At 37.5% G+C, this 19,637-nt stretch overlaps 1 protein-coding gene across 5 annotated transcripts in view; it reads left to right on the top strand.

The window, feature by feature from the left end:
• ERAP1 (endoplasmic reticulum aminopeptidase 1) overlaps window positions 1-19,637 on the top strand; it is a 129,561-nt gene that overhangs the window by 101,913 nt on the left and 8,011 nt on the right. For all 5 annotated transcript variants that reach the window (XM_045498840.1, XM_045498820.1, XM_045498811.1 and 2 more), the window contains 10 exons: window positions 19-173; window positions 521-634; window positions 1,954-2,085; window positions 6,476-6,607; window positions 6,760-6,831; window positions 8,622-8,776; window positions 15,475-15,554; window positions 16,153-16,336; window positions 18,113-18,269; window positions 18,916-19,100. In XM_045498840.1, coding sequence (XP_045354796.1) covers window positions 19-173; window positions 521-634; window positions 1,954-2,085; window positions 6,476-6,607; window positions 6,760-6,831; window positions 8,622-8,776; window positions 15,475-15,554; window positions 16,153-16,336; window positions 18,113-18,269; window positions 18,916-19,100 — 1,366 coding nt within the window. The remainder of the gene's footprint in view (window positions 1-18; window positions 174-520; window positions 635-1,953; window positions 2,086-6,475; window positions 6,608-6,759; window positions 6,832-8,621; window positions 8,777-15,474; window positions 15,555-16,152; window positions 16,337-18,112; window positions 18,270-18,915; window positions 19,101-19,637) is intronic.

The raw sequence follows: 19,637 nt of genomic DNA, 5'->3' as shown, positions 1-19,637 counted from the left end.
TTTTGTGTCCTTTCCAAGATCTTGCTGCTATTCCTGACTTTGAGAGTGGCGCTATGGAAAACTGGGGACTGACCACATACAGAGAATCTGTTCTATTGTTTGATTCTGAAAAGTCTTCTGCATCAGATAAGCTTGGCATTACTTTGACTGTGTCCCATGAACTCGCCCACCAGGTACACAAGATAAATGATACTTTTAAAAATTGTGGTGAAACTACATCTATTTTGCTTTTATGGGACTTAAAAGACTATTCATATTGATACATGAAGTGTATCGATTCATCTTTACTTTGTCTTTTTTTCGATAGGAAAAATGATTTCTTTTAAAGCATAAGGTCCCATGTTTTAAAATGAATGTCGAAAGGTTTTTCTTCTTATTTTGATAAAAAATTCTGTAAATGTTACTTATATGCTGACATTGCACATATGAAATCTTTCCTTCTGAATGCCTTATGTCTGTAACTGTGTAGATAATCCAGTCTCTGTAGAAATGTATGAATAATCTAGTACTTTCCTTTTAGTGGTTTGGGAATCTCGTGACTATGGAATGGTGGAATGATCTTTGGCTAAATGAGGGATTTGCGAAGTTTATGGAGTTTGTGTCTGTCACTGTGACTCATCCAGAACTGAAAGTTGTAAGAAGTATTTACTTATTTTTAACAAGTTGATACTGCTGTTTTGTTCAATGTTGCTGGTCTTTGATTATAGAATTCATGGAAATATTAATAACTCCCTGATAGCTTAGATAAGAATCTGGTTTCTAAAATGCTAGTGAACTTGAAAGGTAACACAAATGCTTATTTCCTAACTGGATTGCTTATTTCCAAATATGTGATTGTTAGGAAATTATGTTAAATCTTATCCTCCCTTATTATAAAAAAGCTAGAAGTAATGACAGCCTGTCTGTTGCATATCATTTCCTCAACCATTAAGTTCCTCTCTGAAGGATTATGTACAGATTGCTTTTATTTCAATAGTATCCTGCTTGTCAAATCAAATACGATTCTACTTGTTTTAGGTAACTGCATACTTGTTTACTTATGAGCCTACACTCGGGAGTCCCAAACTTAATGCTTTGGAACCTTTACATGTTTATTTTAAAAATCAGGTGTTTAACTTGTGAAAATCACATGTAGTAAAGCTAAAAAAGAAACTTACTTTAAAAACAAACAAAATCCCCCAAACAATCCTTTACCCCACTATAATTTTTGACCTAGGCATATATTAACTTCTCATTTTCATTTTCCTGTACACATAATTTATAGTTGTAATGTCTATATAACTATTGTACTACAATGGATCATAAATATTTTCCCATTTCCACATATGCCTTAATAATAAAAATGATGATGTGTGTATGTTATTCTGTTGAGTAATATGCCCTAAGAAATTAGATTATATTTGGAATTTGTCCTCCATTTTTTTTTTTGACCACATAGTTTTAAATTTAAATTTCTATGGGGCGCCTGGGTGGCTTAGTCGGTTGAGCGTCCAACTTCAGCTCAGGTCATGATCTCACGGTCTGTGAGTTTGAGCCCCGTGTCAGGCTTTGTGCTGACAGCTCAGAGCCTGGAGCCTGCTTCGGATTCTGTGTCTCCCTCTCTCTCTGCCTCTCCCCTGCTCATGCTCTGTGTCTCTCTCTGTCAAAAATAAATAAACATTAAAAAAAATTTAAATTTCTTTGCCTTAAAATAAGATGATTGGAGATGTTGGAATCACTACACAGTTTGTTGTTTTGGCACTGTTTGACTATAGGAATGATAGTTCTATTTTTAAGTTAAGAGAAAATTGTCTTCTAAAGTGATAGGCATTTAAGATGAACAAAATCTAAAATGTTCACCTAAAATTGTTTCTAGGATGCTCTTTAGAAAACTGCAATTCTATCTAGCCCAGATAAAACATTTGTCCTTTCATATTTTTTATCTAAAAATAAATCAAGTCTTTGTCTCAATAGGAAGATTATTTCTTTGGCAAGTGTTTTAATGTGATGGAGGTAGACGCATTAAATTCTTCACACCCTGTGTCGACAGCTGTAGAGAATCCTGCTCAGATTCGGGAAATGTTTGATGAAGTTTCTTATGAAAAGGTAAAAATGGATTATAAGGGTACATTTTAGACATCAAACTTATGAAGACTTTGGTGGAGAGATGACAGAGGGTTGTGGGGTGGCTTTCCATAAGGAACAACCCAGATGGAATGCCTTTTGTGCTGTCCCATGCTGGCAAGGGCTTAACTTTAAGTTAAACTTAAACTTGACTCTTTAAGGCTTAACTTGAAGTTTGGTTTGTAATCCTAAAGATTATATTATAGTCAGTTTGTCATTTACTCTGTCATAAAGTGAAAATCCATGGTCTACAATAACTTTGTCTTTTATTTATCATTCAACAAATAGGTCTTGATTGAGCATAACTGTTGTACCAGGCAAAAATCCGTGCCCCATGTAGCTTGCCTTTCACTGCCTTCAAAAATGGTTTATATTGTTGAACTGCAAAACACTGTCCTATACAGTGTGTTTAATACAGAATTGGAAATGGTTGCTAACATCTAGTGGGAAATTTTACATAAAAATCTTGATATTGGCTTCTCTGGACAAGAAAAAAGAAAAAAAAAAAAGGATTCTTATGACACTGGTTACATGGAACCTGGGTAATTTCCCTTGGCAATGCAACCTGGAGATAAAGTCATAGTTCCTTCTTCATGAAATCAAGGATGCTTTTCCAATTCTCTTTCCATTCCCAACCGTTTCCATTGTTTTTAACGGGCAGAGAAGGTCATTATCATTGTACTAGGCTGTTTTATTTGTAGTAAACAGAACGGTATTTCTTCGATGTTTCCATAAGTAGTTCAGGGGAGATAAAAATAACACACAAGTACATAACTTGGTGGAACAAATTAGAAAACCCAAAAACAAACCCACACATACGGTTATTATTATTTTTTTTTATCTGTGAAAAAAGAGCCAAGAATATACAATGGGAAAAGGAGAGTCTCTTCAATTAATGGCTGTCCCACGGTTGTGGGACTGAGCCCTGTGTCTAGCTCTATGCTGGATGTGGTGTCTGCTTAAGATTCTATTTCTCTGCCTCCTCTCCTGCTCCCGCACTCTCTGCCTCTAAAAGAAAAAAAAAACCAAAACACACATTATATATTTATAATAGAACTACACGCGTAGGGCAGCTCCATTGCTCTTTGTGCAGAATTAAAAAATAGAACTACCGTATGATTCAGCAATTCTGAGTGTTTAAAGAAAACAAAAACACGAATTCAAAGATAATACACACCTTCATACTCATTATAGCATTATTTACAATAACCAAGATAAGGAAGCAACCTAGGTGTCCATCAATGAATGAATGGATGAAAAATGTGATGTGTATATACAACAGAATATTATTCACCCACAAGAAAGAATGACATTTTGCCCTTTGGACAGTGTAGATGGACCTTGAGAGCATTATGCTAAGTGAAATAAGTCAAAGACAAATACCATATGATTTTGCTTTTATGCGGTATTCTTAAAAAACAAAAAACTTCACCTTTCACAGAACAGATTGGTGGTTGTCAGTGGGTTAAGGGGGTTAAAAGGGTACATATTTTTAGTTAGAAAACCTTTAAGTCACTGGGATGTAATTTACAGCATGTACTATATAGTTAATAATACTGTATTGCATATTGGGAAGTTGCTAAGAGTACATCTTAAAAGTCCACATCAAAAGAAAAATTGTAACTCTATGTGGTAACAGATGTTAACTAGACTTATTGTAGTAGTCACTTCACAGTATATACAAATATTTAATCACTATACACCTGAAACTGTTACATGTAAATTATACCTCCATAAAAACTTCAAATATTTGTGTTTTTTAAAAGTTTATTTAGTTATTTTGAGACAGTGAGCAACTGTGAGTGGGGAAGGGGCAGAGAAAGAGGGAGAGAGAGAATCCCAAGCAGGCTCTGTACTGATAGCCCCAACATGGGGCTCGAACTCAACAACTGTAAGATCATGATCTGAGCAGAAACCAAGAGTCAGAAGCTTATTAACTGATCCACCCAGGCACCCCATCAATAAAAACTTTAAAAAGTATCCATTCTTTTGGCAGAGATATGCACTCCATGTCGATATTCAGGGATCCTGACTTTGCCTGTTATCCCCACCGTCCCCTCGAGCCACAGAAAAAGGGACAGTCTATGTCTTGAGAAGATATAAGAAATTCTCTCAGAAAAGGAGATTTTGTACTTCTTAAAGGGTGATTTATTTCTAGGAAGAAAAGGAAGTAGGAAGGGCTTTCAGGGTCGATGGAATCATTATTGCTTAGAAAAAAGATTTAAGAGAAGATAGTATATACAGGAAGTGATTAGAGGGGTTTGAGGGGGAGAAGAAGGATGTTTTTGGGAATTAGAAAGTTACATTGAAAAAAAAGGTGGAAGAAGACCAAAGCAGGAGGCATCACAATCCCAGACTTTAGCCTCTACTACAAAGCTGTCATCATTAAGACAGCATGGTATTGGCACAAAAACAGACACAGAGACCAATGGAATAGAATAGAAACCCCAGAACTAGACCCACAAACGTATGGCCAACTCATCTTTGACAAAGCAGGAAAGAACATTCAGTGGAAAAAAGACAGTCTCTTTAACAAATGGTGCTGGGAGAACTGGACAGCAACATGCAGAAGGTGGAAACTAGACCACTTTCTCACACCATTCACAAAAATAAACTCAAAATGGATAAAGGACCTGAATGTGAGACAGGAAACCATCAAAACCCTAGAGGAGAAAGCAGGAAAAGACCTCTCTGACCTCAGCCGTAGCAATCTCTTACTCGACACATCCCCAAAGGCAAGGGAATTAAAAGCAAAAATGAATTACTGGGACCTTATGAAGGTAAAAAGCTTCTGCACAGCAAAGGAAACAACCAACAAAACTAAAAGGCAACCAACGGAATGGAAAAAGATATTTTCAAATGACATATCAGACAAAGGGCTAGTATCCAAAATCTATAAAGAGCTCACCAAACTCCACACCCGAAAAACAAATAACCCAGTGAAGAAATGGGCAGAAAACATGAATAGACACTTCTCTAAAGAAGACATCCGGATGGCCAACAGGCACATGAAAAGATGCTCAAAGTCGCTCCTCATCAGGGAAATACAAATCAAAACCACACTCAGATATCACCTCACGCCAGTCAGAGTGGCCAAAATGAACAAATCAGGAGACTATAGATGCTGGAGAGGATGTGGAGAAACGGGAACCCTCTTGCACTGTTGGTGGGAATGCAAACTGGTGCAGCCACTCTGGAAAACAGTGTGGAGGTTCCTCAGAAAATTAAAAATAGACCTATCCTATGACCCAGCAATAGCATTGCCAGGAATTTACCCAAGGGATACAGGAGTACTGATGCATAGGGGCACTTGTACCCCAATGTTTATAGCAGCACTCTCAACAATAGCCAAATTGTGGAAAGAGCCTAAATGTCCATCAACTGATGAATGGATAAAGAAATTGTGGTTTATATACACAATGGAGTACTACCTGGCAATGAGAAAGAATGAAATATGGCCCTTTGTATCAACGTGGATGGAACTGGAGAGTGTGATGCTAAGTGAAATAAGCCATACAGAGAAAGACAGATACCATATGTTTTCACTCATATGTGGATTCTGAGAAACTTAACAGAAACCCATGGGGGAGGGGAAGAAAAAAAAAAAAAAAAGAGGTTAGAGTGGGAGAGAGCCAAAGCATAAGAGACTCTTAAAAACTGAGAACAAACTGAGGGTTGATGGGGGGTGGGAGGGAGGGGAGGGTGGGTGATGGGTATTGAGGAGGGCACCTTTTGGGATGAGCACTGGGTGTTGTATGGAAACCAATTTGACAATAAATTTCATATATTGAAAAAAAAAAAAAAAAAGGTGGCGGGGAAGAAACAACCTAAACAGAAAAATTTTTTTCTACCCTTGAACGAATTCCCTCATTTATGTCCCTTATCCATTAGAGGCATTTGAGTTTGTGATCTACAATCCACATGAATGGGGGTGGAGGGGAAAAGAGCTCTTAACCCAGGAACACAGGGTATGTAGGAATTCTCTTTTCTCATTGTTACTCTTGCCTTCTATGCTCCAGCTGTCTGTGCTCCCCTCCCTTACTTAACCGGTACCTCTGCTTCTACCTCTTGGACCTTTCTGCCCCCACTGCTGCACTAGAGTGGCAGTGGGGAAGGCAGGTGGTGGTCCAGGGTTCAGTGTTGATGCTGCACCGTTTGCTGACCTGTGAGTAATGGGAATGGGCCATGATGTTAGTTTGTCCTGTGGGAGACTTGGTTGCTTAGTGGACTGAGAAAGAACAAAAACAGTCCTGTTCAATCCCCCCCCTAGACAGGTTTAGGTGTAACCTACTTTCTTTAAAAAAAATTTTTTTAAAGTGTGATGGTGGGTTAGATGATTAAACTATAACCATGCTTGACATTGTCTTTTCAGGGAGCTTGTATTCTGAATATGCTAAGGGATTATCTCAGTGCTGATGCGTTTAAAAGTGGTATTATACAGTATCTACAGAAGTATAGCTATAAAAACACAAAAAATGAGGACCTGTGGAATAGTATGGCAAGTGTGAGTATGGTTTTATTTATCTCTATTTTCGGAATCCACAGGCTTATTATCATGTTTTGTTTTGTTTTTCCTATACCATATTAATCCATCTGAGCAGAATCATGAGTGTTTTCTACAGAACTGAGAATAATATGTTTATTTTTGGTTTTTAGATTTGTCCTGCCGATGACACACAAAGAATGGATGGCTTTTGCTCCAGGGGTGCACATTCATCCTCATCCTCAGTAAGTTGTTAGATCTCTACATGCTACCCCTAAGCACATATTTTGAGTCCGCATTCTTTGAAGGAAACCTCTGTGCCAAACTCTTTGAGGCCCTTCATTCTGTCATTCTTCTCTACAAAAGATTGTGTTTAAACTATACCAGACCGACAGTCTTTTATAATTTCTTTTGAGAACTATCTACACAAGGGAGTTGAATAGCATTCTTGGGTAACACATATCACTGGTACTGATTTGTTGAGCTTCATTCTCTGTAAAGCAGTGAATGTATGGCATGTTTCTATGGTAGACGGGGTCTGTATCAGTCAGGCTATATGGATCATTTCCATAGGTCTTCATTTGTGAAACAACAGATAAGGGCAGTGAACATTCTGGAGAGCTTACTATGTGTCAGGCAAGTGCTAATAAGCACTTAGGTACATTACCTCCTTTACTTTGCGGAATAAGACCATGAGTGGGGTACTTTTACTTCTATTTTAACAGATTGGGAATATGGAATCCAAAAGCCTATGCTTAGTAAATTACAGAGTGGGGATCTGAATTTAGATTTAATTTATGTGTTTAACTGTTAAGCTGTAAAGAATTCATAATATTTGAGTCACAAAACAATGTGAGTCTGTTTATCTGGACTTGTGGAATATTTTCCTAGGTGGTGGAGGTTAAATCCACAGATTCAACTAAATTTTATTCACCATATTTTAATTTTTTGGCTTTTGGTTTTTAGAGATCGCTTTATTCAGTAATTTCTAGATTGTTCTGTAGCATGTTTTGTCTTTTTTTTACTAGCTCTTAAATATCTTTAGAAGCTTTTTTATTTTTTTTATTTTTGAGTGTTATCTTTCTTTTTTTTTAATATAATTTATTGTCAAATTGGCTTACATACAACACCCAGTGCTCATCCCAACAAGTGCCCTCCTCATTGCCCATCACCCACTTTCCCCTCTCCCCAACCCCCCCATCCACCCTCAGTTTGTTCTCTGTATTTAAGAGTCTGTTGTGGTTTGCCTCCCTGCCTCTCTGTTTGTAACTATTTTTTCCCCTTCCCTTCCCCTATGGTCTTCTGTTAAGTTTCTCAAGTTCCACATGAGTGAAAGCAGATGATATCTGTCCTTCTTTGGCTGACTTATTTCACTCAGCATAATACCTTCCATTTCCATCCATGTTGCTGCAAATGGCATGATTTCATTTTTTCTCATTGCTAAGTACTATTCCATTGTATATATAAACCACATATTTATTCATTCATCAATTGATGGGCATTTAGGCTCTTTCCAGAAGCTTTTTTTAGTATCAAAAATATATTCTCCTTTGAGTTTATGACTGTTGAGTGTGGACTATCTTGATGTTACCACTTAGGAAGTACAGGCTGTTGACTGATGATTTCCGCCCCCTCCCGCCCCGCCTTGCTTCTCTGGGAGCCGGTAATGGTATATAGGTGTTGAATGCCTGGCCATTTTGTCTCCCTTCTCTGCCTTCATTCCCATGCCTGCTTTGTGCGGTGTGCCAAGCCCAAGGTATGCCTGGTAGAACCAGATACATGCTCTCAAGACATGACCTACACATGTAGATAGAGGAAGAGAATGAAAAGAAGTAATCAGTGCTCTAGTGGGAATGCTATGGCAGAAGACAGTGTGGGGAAGGGAGGAGGACAGGGTCTGATGAGCCAAGGAAGGGATGAGGAAAAAGCCTCACAGAGGTTGTCAACAGGAAGTAACCCTGTGAGCGCAAGCTTGGGTTCTCTATTAGAGTTGGGCGAGTGGTCACATGTCGGTTTTTTTCTGTGTATAAATCAGCACTGGCGTCAGGAAGGCCTTGATGTGAAAACCATGATGAACACGTGGACGCTGCAAAAAGGCTTTCCCCTGATAACCATCACGGTGAGAGGGAGGAATGTACACATGAAGCAAGAGCACTACAGGAAAGGACCTGATGACTCCTCAGAAACTGGGTAACATTCATAGAGAAAAGCTCATTTTGTTGCCTAGGTACCACCTGCCTTGTATGATGAAACCTTATTTTTCAGAGTGCTCTTAATAGATGCTGAAATATTTCGATGAAAGCTAAGTATCCTATAAAGGTGATTACACAACACTGTCTTCCCAAAAGGATAACAGTGGCTTTAAACCTTGGTTCATCTCACTAAACCTGATTATATGTAATTATTTTGACATTCTCACATTGTGTAGTTTGATAGGACGGTAATTTCCAGTTACTGACTTGAAGCGACCACTGCTAAATTACAATAGTGTATTTGGGTTTTCACTGAGGGCATAAACATTTAGGTGACTTCTGGGGATTATGAGAGAGACAGATCTCTTGGAAGTCCAAGTTAGATCCTGGGACCTGTTCTTCAGCTTTAACACTTCAGAGAGACATCAGTGGAAAGGAGACGTGGCAACTTGATTGACTTGATAGGCCGTATGTAAAAAAATTTATTTTGAAATAATTTCACACTTACAGAGAAGTTGCAAGAAGAACACAAAGATTCTTTACCCAGGTTAACATGTATGTTAACTCTTAACCACATTTGCTTTATCATTCTTGTTCTCCTCCTCCCTCCCCTTTTCTCCTCTGTGTCTTTACAGTTATAACCCAAAGTATGTATATACAACCTAAGATAAAACCTTTCCATGTGTAATCCAAAATACCCAACAGTTAAAAAAAATATACTCTCTATATCTATATCTTTTATATGGTCTCTAAATAACATGTATTATTGAAGTATAATTAATATCCTAGTAGTTTAGGTGTAAATCCTTCTGATTCAATGTATTTTATGCATTACAAAATGATAACAATGATAAGTCCTGTTACCATCTGTCACTGAATAAAGGTATTACATTATTGACAATATGCTTTATGCTGTAAATTACATCCCATGACTTACTTATTTTATAACTGGAAGTTTTTATCTTTTCATCTTCTTTACCTATTTCATCCCCTGTCTCTACCCCCTGTTTCCTTATTTATGAGTCTTTCTGTTTTGTTTGTTTTGTTTTTCAGATTACACATATAGTTGAAATCTAGTTGTATCTGTCTTTATCTGTATGACTTACTTCACTTGACATAATATGTTCTAGGTCTATGTCTGTTAATTGCATATGGGAAGAGTTCATTCTTTTTTATGGTTAATACTCCACTGTGTGTGTGTATGTATATTTGTGTATGTGTATACTATTGTATATGTATAGACATACACACACCACATCTTCTTCATCCATTTATCAATAGACACTTAGGTTGCTTCTGTATCTTGCTATGATTAAACAATACTGCAGTGAACAATACAGGCGCATGTATCTCTTCAGATGTATGTTTTCATTTTCTTTGAATAAATACCCAGAAGTGGAATTGCTGGATCCATATTGGAGTTCTATTTTTAATTTTGTGAGCAATCTACATACTGTTTATGATAGTGACTGCACCAATTTACGTTCTCACCAATAGGAAAATGGAGCCTTCCATTTTCTCAACATTCTTGCCTACTCTTGTTATTTTCTTTTCTTTTCTTTTCTTTTCTTTTCTTTTCTTTTCTTTTCTTTTCTTTTCTTTTCTTTTCTTTTCTTTTCATCATGGTAAGTGTACTCTTGATTCCCCATCACCTATTTCACCCATCCCCCCACCCATCTTCCATCTGGTAAACATCAGTTTGTTCTCTATAGCTAAGAGGCTACTTTGTGGTTTGTTTCTATCTTTTTCCTTTTCCTCATTTTTTGTTGTTGTTTCTTAAATTCCACATATGAGTGAAATCATATGGTATTTGTGTTTCTCTGACTGACTTACTTCACTTAGCATTATACTCCCTAGCTCCATCCACATCTTTGGAAATGGCACGATTTCATTCCTTTTTATGGCTGAGTAATGTTCATACACACACACACACACACACACACACACACACACACACACACCCCACATCTGTATCCATTCATCTCTTGATGGATACTTGGGCTGTTTCCCTAATTTGGCTATCGTAAATAATGCTGCTATAAACATTACAATTCATGTGTCCCTTCAAATTAGTGTCTTCATATTCCTTCGGTAGATACCCACTACTGTGATTACTGGATCATAGGGTAGTTCTATTTTTAAGTTTTTGAGGAATCTCCATACTGCGTTCCACAGTGGCTGCACAAGTTTGCATTTTCACCAATAGTGCACAAAGGTTCCTTTTTCTCCACATCTTTGCCAACACTTGTTTCTTGGGTTTTTAATGCTAGCCCTTCTGACAGGTGTAAGGTGAAATCTCATTGTAGTTTTGAATTGCAATTCCCTGATATGTGATGTTGAGCATCTTTTCATGTGTCTGTTAGCCATCTGTATGTCTTGTTTGGAGAAATGTCTGTTCATGTCTTCTCATTTTTTAACTGGATCATTTTTTGGGTGTTGAGTTATAAGTTCTTTATATATTTTGGATACTAACCCTTTATTGGATATGTCATTGGCAAATATTTCCCATTCTGTAGGTTGCGCTTTAGTTTTGTTGGTTGTTTCCTTCACCGTGAAGAATCTTTTTATTTTTATGTAGTCCCAATCATTTACTTTTGGTTTTATTTCCCTTGCCTCAGGAGACATCTAGAAAAATGTTGTTGTGGGCAACTGCCTGTGCTCTCTTCTAGGATTTTTATGTTTCAGGTCTCACATTTACGTCTTTAATCCATTTTGAGTTTATTAGTGTGTATGGTGAAAGAAAGTGGCCCAGGTCATTCTTTTGCATGTAGCTGTCCAGTTTTCCCAACACTGTTTTATACCAGTACCATACTGCTTTAATTACTCCCATTTTGTAATATAACCTGAAATCTGGCATTGTGACACCTCCAGTTCTGTTTTTCTTTTTCAAGATTTTTTTTCAAGAGGTCTTTTGTTTAATACAAATTTTAGGATTGTTTGTTCTAACTCTATGAAAAATGCAATTGGTATTTTAATTGGAATTGCATTAAATCCGTAGATTGCTTTGGGTGCTGTAGACATTTTAACAGTATTCTTCCATTCCATGAGCATGGAATGTCTTTCCATTGTCTTGAATTTCCTTCATCAGTGTTTTATATTTTCAGAGTCCAGCTCTTTCACCTGTTTGTTTAAGTTTATTCCTAGATATTTTATTGTTTCTGGTGCAATTGTAAATAGATTGCTTTCTTAATTTCACTTTCTCCTGTTTCATTATTAGTGTATAGAGGTGTAACAGATCTCTGTCCATTGATTTATATCCTGTGACTTCACTGGATTCATTTATCATTTCTAGTAAGTAGTTTTTTTTTAGTCGAGTCTTCAGGGTTTTCTATGTATGGTATCATGTCATCTGAAAATAATGAGAGTTTTATTTCCTCCTTATCAATTTGGATGCCTTTTATTTCTTTATGTTTAATTGCTGTGGCTAGGACTTCCAGTACTATGTTGAATAAAACTGGTGAGAGTGGACATCCTTATCTTTTTCCTGACCTTAGAGAAAAAGCTCTCAGTTTTTTACCATTGAGTATGATGTTGGTTGTGGGTTTTGCACATAAGGCCTTTACTATATTGAGGCATGTTCCCTCTAGACCTACTTTGCAGATGGTTTTTATCACGGATTGATGTACTCTGCTCAGTGTTTTTTTCCGTATCTATTGAAATGATCATAGGGTTTTTATCTTTTCTCTTATTAATGTGACATATGTTAATTTTTGTGTGAGTGTGTGAATATTGAACCACCTTTGCATCCTGGGAATAAATCTGACTTGATGGTGGTATATGATTTTTTTTAAATGTATTGTTGGATTAGGTTTGCTAATATTTTATTGAGGATATTTGCATTTATAGTCATTAGAGAGATTGGCTTGTAGTTCTCTTTTTCTTATTTCTAATTATGGCCTTTTGTTTTTTTCTTAAAGAAGATTCCTTAACATTTCTTATAATGTTGGATAGTTGTCATGAACTCCTTTATCTTTTGCTTGTGCTAGAAACTCTTTCTCTCTCTTTCTATTCTGAATATTAACCTTGCTTGGTGGGTTATTTTGGCTTTAAGTTTTTCCCTTTCAGCACTTTAAATATATTCTGTCACTCCCTTCTGGTCTGCAAAATTTGTGCTGAAAAATCAGCTGATAGTCTTATGGGTTTCCCTTCTTTGTGACATTTTGTTTTTATATTGCTGCCTTTAATATTTTCTCTTTAACTGTTAACATTGTAATTATAGTATGTCTTGGTGTGAATCTCTTTGGATTCATCTTGTTTGGGAGTTTCTGTGCTTTTTGGACCTGGATGTTTATTTCCTTCCTCAGCATTGTGAAGTTTTAACCATTATTTGTTTAAATACGTTTTCTGCCCCTTTCTTTCCCTCTTCTCCTTCTGGGACCACTATAATGTGAATGTTTGTCAGTTGATGTTGCATCACAGGTCCCTTATATCCTATACTCATTGTTAATTATTTTTTCTTTTTGCTATTCTGATTGGGTGATTTCCACTATTCTATTTTCCAGATTATTGATCTGCTCTGTATCGTCTAATCTGCTGCTGATTGTTTCTATTGTATTTTTCATTTAAGTTGTTATTTAGCTCTGTGACTTCTATCTGGTACTTTCTTACATTTTCTGAATATTTATTGAAGTTCTCACTTTGTTCTTCCGTTATTCTCCTTAGTTCAGTGAACCTCTCTATGACCATTACTTTGAACTCTTTATCAGGTAAATTATTTATCTGTATTTCATTAGAGTTTTTTTCTGGAATTTTCTCATTTTCTTTTGTTGGAATTATAATCCTCTGTTTCTTTAGTTTGTTTCATTTCATATGTATATTTCTATGAGTTAGGTGGAAGAGCTACTTCTCTTGGTCTTTAATGGACTGTCCTTACACGGGAGCATCCCCTGTGTAGATTGTGTGTGCCTAGTGGTTTTGGCTGTCCAGCGGAAGCTGAAGTGGGATGGCGGGGAGTGTCCTAGGGCAAATTGCACCAAGGTTGTCTTGGTGGGATGGCTGGAGCTGGATTGGGAATGGGCCCAGAGTTCCCAAACATTCTGTGCTGTGGCTGCCCTGGTGGAATAGCTGGAGCTGGAGTGTGCATGGGCTTGAGGTTCTGGAGCATTCTTTCCCTGGGCCACCCTGGAGAAACAGCTGGAGTTGGAGGGGATGCAGCCCTGGTGGAATGTCTAGACCTGGAGTGGGAACAGGTGCAGTCCATGGGGTCCTAGGCTACCCTGCCCTAAGGCTGCCAATGGCAAGATGGCTGGGGCTAGAGTGGGCATAAGCCAGGAGGGTCTCAGGGTACCATTCTGGGGCCACCCTAGCAGGACATCTGGAGCTGGTGTGGGCTAAGGTCCTTAGACTTGCTGGGGTGTCTCTAGCCAGCTGGCTATAGTGACTGAACCCAGCTCCTGTCCACAATATCATGGTTTAGGGGGAATATAAACAGTGATGCTCACCAGAGCCTATGACTGCAGAGAGTTCTAGAAATTTCCCCACTCTTTGGTAGATTCTCTAGAATTAGTCACTGGATTTTCTTCACTTATAATCTAGTTGTCCTTTAGATTTCTATTTGTCATTTCCAAGGGCAGGCAAGTCTGCCTGTGGAGCCTTTGGTAATATCCTTCCCTCACTGTGTTAGGTTGGGGTTCCTTTTATTATCTTGTCTCTGTCTCTGCCTTCTTTGTGTGGTCCCTCTGTCATTTGTTGTGCAGAAGCTATTCAGGCAGCCCTCCGTTCTTTTTCAGTAGGAGTTGTTCTATATGTAGGCATCGTTTTTTTTTTTTAATATGAAATTTATTGTCAAATTGGTTTCCATACAACATCAGTGCTCATCCCAACAGGTGCCCTCCATATGTAGGTATAGATTTGGTGTATTCACAGGAGGAGGTGAGTTTGGTGTCTTCCTATGCTGCCCTCTTGGATCCAGAGGAGCTTGTATTTTTTCTTAGCTGAAGGTAGTTGTACCCTGAAATAGTTCAGTGTGATATTTTCATAAAAACAAGAATGTCGACTTGTGTAAGCACAGTATAATTATCACTTATGAAATGAAATTGATATAATCCTTTTATCTGTAAAGTTGATTTCAGTTTTCCAGTTGTCATAATACTATATAGCAAAAGAAAAAAAAATTCTCATTCAGGATTTAATATAGGATCACATCGTATTGTCACCCATGTTCAGTTTTGTGTTTTTTTTTTTCTTTGCTTCCTTAAACAGTTCCTCAACTTTTTTCTTTCTTGACCTTGGCATTTTTGAACAGTACAGGCCGCTTTTCTTAATAGAATGTCCTCCATTTTTTATTTTCTGCTGTTTTTCATGATGAGATTCAGATTGTGCATCATTGGCAGGAATTTTACAGAAGTGATGTTGTATTCTTAACAGATTATTTAGGGGCCACATGATGGCAATTTATTCCATTAATAGTGGTCAGGGTTTTTAAGGTAGGACCTCTGAGTTCCAATCAGCAAACCACTGCAAAGGATGTCAGGGCTCCCTGGAGCTCAAATCCCTAGCTCTACTGAGAAGTCCAAGAAGAATGAACATTGCCTGAGCTGGCACCCCTTGCAAGGCAGGAAAACAGGCTGGTGTTGTTTTGACCTCTTGGCTGTAATAGTTTTGGTACCATTTTTTAAACTAGCCAGTGTCTGGCATATGATAGATGATTTAATAACTGTTGAAGTAAGTTAAAAAATAATGCATCCTTTCTTGAAGGTACCTGTGGCATGTTCCATTGACATTCATTACGAGCAAATCAGACTCAGTCCAAAGATTTTTGCTGAAGACAAAAACAGGTAACTTCTTGTAGAAATAACCAGGATAAGTTAAGAAACTGGAAATGTGTAAGACTTAGGTACTCAGTTTGTTGTACTATTTATCTTTGTTAAAACCGAAAGACCAGGTCAACCTTTATTCAATATATTCAATATATTCAATAACCTTTATTGAAAGCAAATCTTTGGCTTTCAATTTTAGTGAGGATAGAAGGTTCAAAATATTCTCTTGTGTCAAAAAGCCAGTAATCTTGCCAGACCAAGATTAAAGCAGTTGAATTATATAATGCTAAGTAGGAGGGCTTACTAGTGAAAATTCCCTATTATTTTGTTAACATTGCTGGATTATTTTGTATGTATGACCTGAAATGTGGCTATATTCTTCCCCTAGATCTGTAAATCTGAAAAAAAATTGGTGTCTTAAGCTAGTATTGGCTTTTACCTATTGGAATGGGCTTTTATGGTTTCTAAAATAAATGTGTTCAATATGAAACTCATTTCAGTATTAAAATTGTTCAATATTAAACTTCCCTTTAGTTTCTTTGTCCAGTCTCTGATCAGAAAAGCTTTCATCAGTGAAGAGAGAAAATGGAACTATGATTTATTTTATTTGCTCTAGATGTGCTCATTCTCCCAGAAGAGGTAGAATGGATCAAATTTAATGTTGGAATGAATGGCTATTACATTGTGCATTATGAGGATGATGGATGGAATTCTTTGAGTGGTCTTTTAAGAGGAGCACATACAACAATCAGCAGCAATGATCGGGCCAGTCTCATTAACAATGCATTTCAGCTTGTCAGGTAATACAAACTCCTCAGGGTCTTGGTTTATTTCTGAAAGCAGCTGTTAGCATTTGAATGCTTGATTTCTGAAGATGAAAATGATTGCTTGCTAATTAGAAGTTGAAAGGTGTCTTCCTAAGTTCTTCTTACAATCCAAGGTTGCTTTTAGTCTCATGGTTAGCCATGTGTCTGTGTTTGCAGAGTAAGGTAAAGGAAGTGACCTGTATTTTAATCTTTTTTTTTTTTTAATGTTTTTATTTTATTTTTGAGAGACCATGAGAGAGGCAGAATGTGAGCAGGGGAAGGGGAAGGGCACAGAGGGGGAGACACCGAATCTGAAGCAGACTCCAGGCTCCGAGGTGTAAGCACAGAGCCGACACGGGGCTTGCTTGAACTCATGAACTGCGAGATCGTGACCTGAGCTGAAGTCAGACACTTAGCTGACAGAGCCACCCAGGTGCCCCTGATGTTTTTCATTAACAACTCAGACTGATGCAAAAGGGTGTAGAAAATCAGGAGATCAACATTCTGGAGAAGCCCTTTGTCCTGCAGCTTTTCTGGCCCTGCTATAATACGGGAGGTTTCTGCCCTGCTGTGTCCTTCACATTCTGGAAACCTTCTTAGAAGACCAAGTGGCTCAGTACCAAGTTTTTGCATTGTGACTCTTTTATTAAAAAATTTCTCCCCCCAACTCCTCAAACTGGATACCTGAAATTCACAGCTGTATGGAACATGCTCATAAAATGTGGACTAACCAAATGATCTTTGAGTTGTTAAGGACAGTGTTCACTCTAATTTTTTGCCTTATGACAATGGCTTTTAAGGAAATGGTTCCTAGGGCGCTCAGTCAGTTAAGTGCCCAACTCTTGGATTTTGGCTCAGGTCATGATCTCATGGTTCATTTTGTGAGATTGAGTCCTTTGTTGGGCTCTGTGCTGACAGCAAGGAGCCTTCTTAGGATTCCCTCTCGCCCTCTCTCCCTCTCCCTATTCTCAAAATAAATACTTAAAAATAAATAAACTTAAAAAAAAAAAAAGGAAATGATTCCTAAACCTGAAAGTCAAACTTCTCCAATATTTAGGCAGAACTGAAGTCCTAAGGGGAGTCACCATGTGGGAAGGAATGATTCTATAGTTCTCATTTCCCATGTACCTTTGCTCTAAGTGTTGAGTTCTTCATTTCTGACTTCTCAAGGTGGCAAAAAGCAATGACGATAAGGACAGAAGTTGTTTATCTAGCTGTTTCTGCGTTACTGAGACCATTTCCCTCTATAACATTATTGCTTAATTCTTAGAGGGTTTTGTGTTTACTTACCTAAGCATATACCCTGCCACTGAGACTTTTAACCTCTGGCCTCCATAATGAAGGGTTTACATCTATATTCAGTTTCTTTTTGAAATGGAGATAAGAATGTGTTCAATCCAGACACTCAGACTTTTGACTGAGTGGCAATCTCTGCAACCAAGATTACTGATTTTGATGAAAACTGCCATCTTACTCTGGAAGTTGAACACACAATCCACTGTTTCACAGAGGGAGAGATGCTGACCTGTCTCCATTTTTTCTTAACCACAAGTTAGCCCTGGCCCTGTTATTTGAGAAACTTCCTCCACAATGGTAAATAAGCTAGTGTTATATGTGAAAGAAAAGATACTTATATAAAAGTCACTATTATTAAGGGGGCATTAATATCTGACTAATGTTTGGCTGGGAGATGAAAATATCTTTTGAAACAAAAAAATGATTTCCTGCATTTTTTTTTTTAAACTGCTAACCATGGTGTCTCTTGACCAGCAATGGAAAGCTATCAATTGAAAAAGCCTTGGATTTAACCCTATACTTGAAGCATGAAACTGAAATTATGCCCGTGTTCCAAGGTTTGAATGAGCTGATACCTATGTATAAACTGATGGAGAAAAGAGATATGAAGGAAGTGGAAAATCAGTTCAAGGTAGAAGCCTTAAATAAATTGAATAGTTACATAACTGATTTGCTTTTGTGTGGGTGTAGAAAAGCATCCTTACCATTGTTCATATATGTATGTCCTCACATATATTAAGGAAAAGTAAATCAAAATTAACTGAGTGTTTAGACTAACTAGCAAAGATTTGGGTCTTACTGGCACAGACGGTAAGAATCTGTACTCAATTTTTATGGATTTGTTACTCCTTTCTTTTTGCAAATACTTATTTCATTTTACTACTGCATTTTGATGGTTACTATTAAGATATGCTGAGTCCGGTACTTGAGGGAGAGGCACAAAAGCATTATTTTTGGCAAAATGTCATGAAGTCCTTTTGTATAATTTGCTCTCAAAATTTAGTGCTATCAACTCTCTTAGTTTGTTTCAAAAATGGCAGTTCATCCTGATTTTTAAATAGATGAAGTTATACTTATAAATGTTATGGAAATAGTAAAATCAGTTTTTCTTGTTTTTGACCCTTTCATAATTAAATATAAACAGAATTACATGATTTTAAAAATAAGAGTTGGATTAAGCTTTAAAAATTAATCCCCATATCCCGAGGGTGTGTTGGTTTGTATAAAACATGAGATGGCCTGGGACCATTGTGGTGACACATGTGGCTTTCTCGCAGGCCTTTCTCATCAGGCTGCTGAGGGACCTCATTGATAATCAGACGTGGACAGATGAGGGCTCAGTCTCACAGAGAATGCTGCGGAGCCAGCTCCTCCTCCTTGCCTGCATGTGCAAGTATCAGCCCTGTGTACAGAGGGCAGAAGCCTATTTCAGAGAGTGGAAGGAAGCTGGTGGAAATCTGAGGTCTGTGTTTACAGAACAACCCATTTGTTCATATGAAGGGTATCTTTTCTGTTTTTCATCATTGGTGCTAAATGTTGGGAGGAAAAAAAAAAGTATAGATAAGTCTCCTCTGCTATACTTTTTGAGAAAATGAATTATTTTTTAAGATTTATCTATGTATCTCTCAACTTTCTGTTAAGAAATACTAGGAATTTACGGGGCGCCTGGGTGGCGCAGTCGGTTAAGCGTCCGACTTCAGCCAGGTCACGATCTCGCGGTCCGTGAGTTCGAGCCCCGCGTCAGGCTCTGGGCTGATGGCTCGGAGCCTGGAGCCTGTTTCCGATTCTGTGTCTCCCTCTCTCTCTGCCCTTCCCCCGTTCATGCTCTGTCTCTCTCTGTCCCAAAAATAAATAAATGTTGAAAAAAAAAAAAAAATTAAAAAAAAAAAAGAAATACTAGGAATTTATATATATATATATATAAATACATATATCAAATATTTGTAGATAAATATAAATATATATATCAAATATTTGCAGAGTTAAAATAGGATTAGAA

This window comes from Leopardus geoffroyi, chromosome A1 (genome assembly GCF_018350155.1).
Source record: "Leopardus geoffroyi isolate Oge1 chromosome A1, O.geoffroyi_Oge1_pat1.0, whole genome shotgun sequence".
Taxonomy (NCBI): Eukaryota; Metazoa; Chordata; class Mammalia; order Carnivora; family Felidae; genus Leopardus; species Leopardus geoffroyi.
This window is presented reverse-complemented; position numbering and strand designations above follow the sequence as displayed.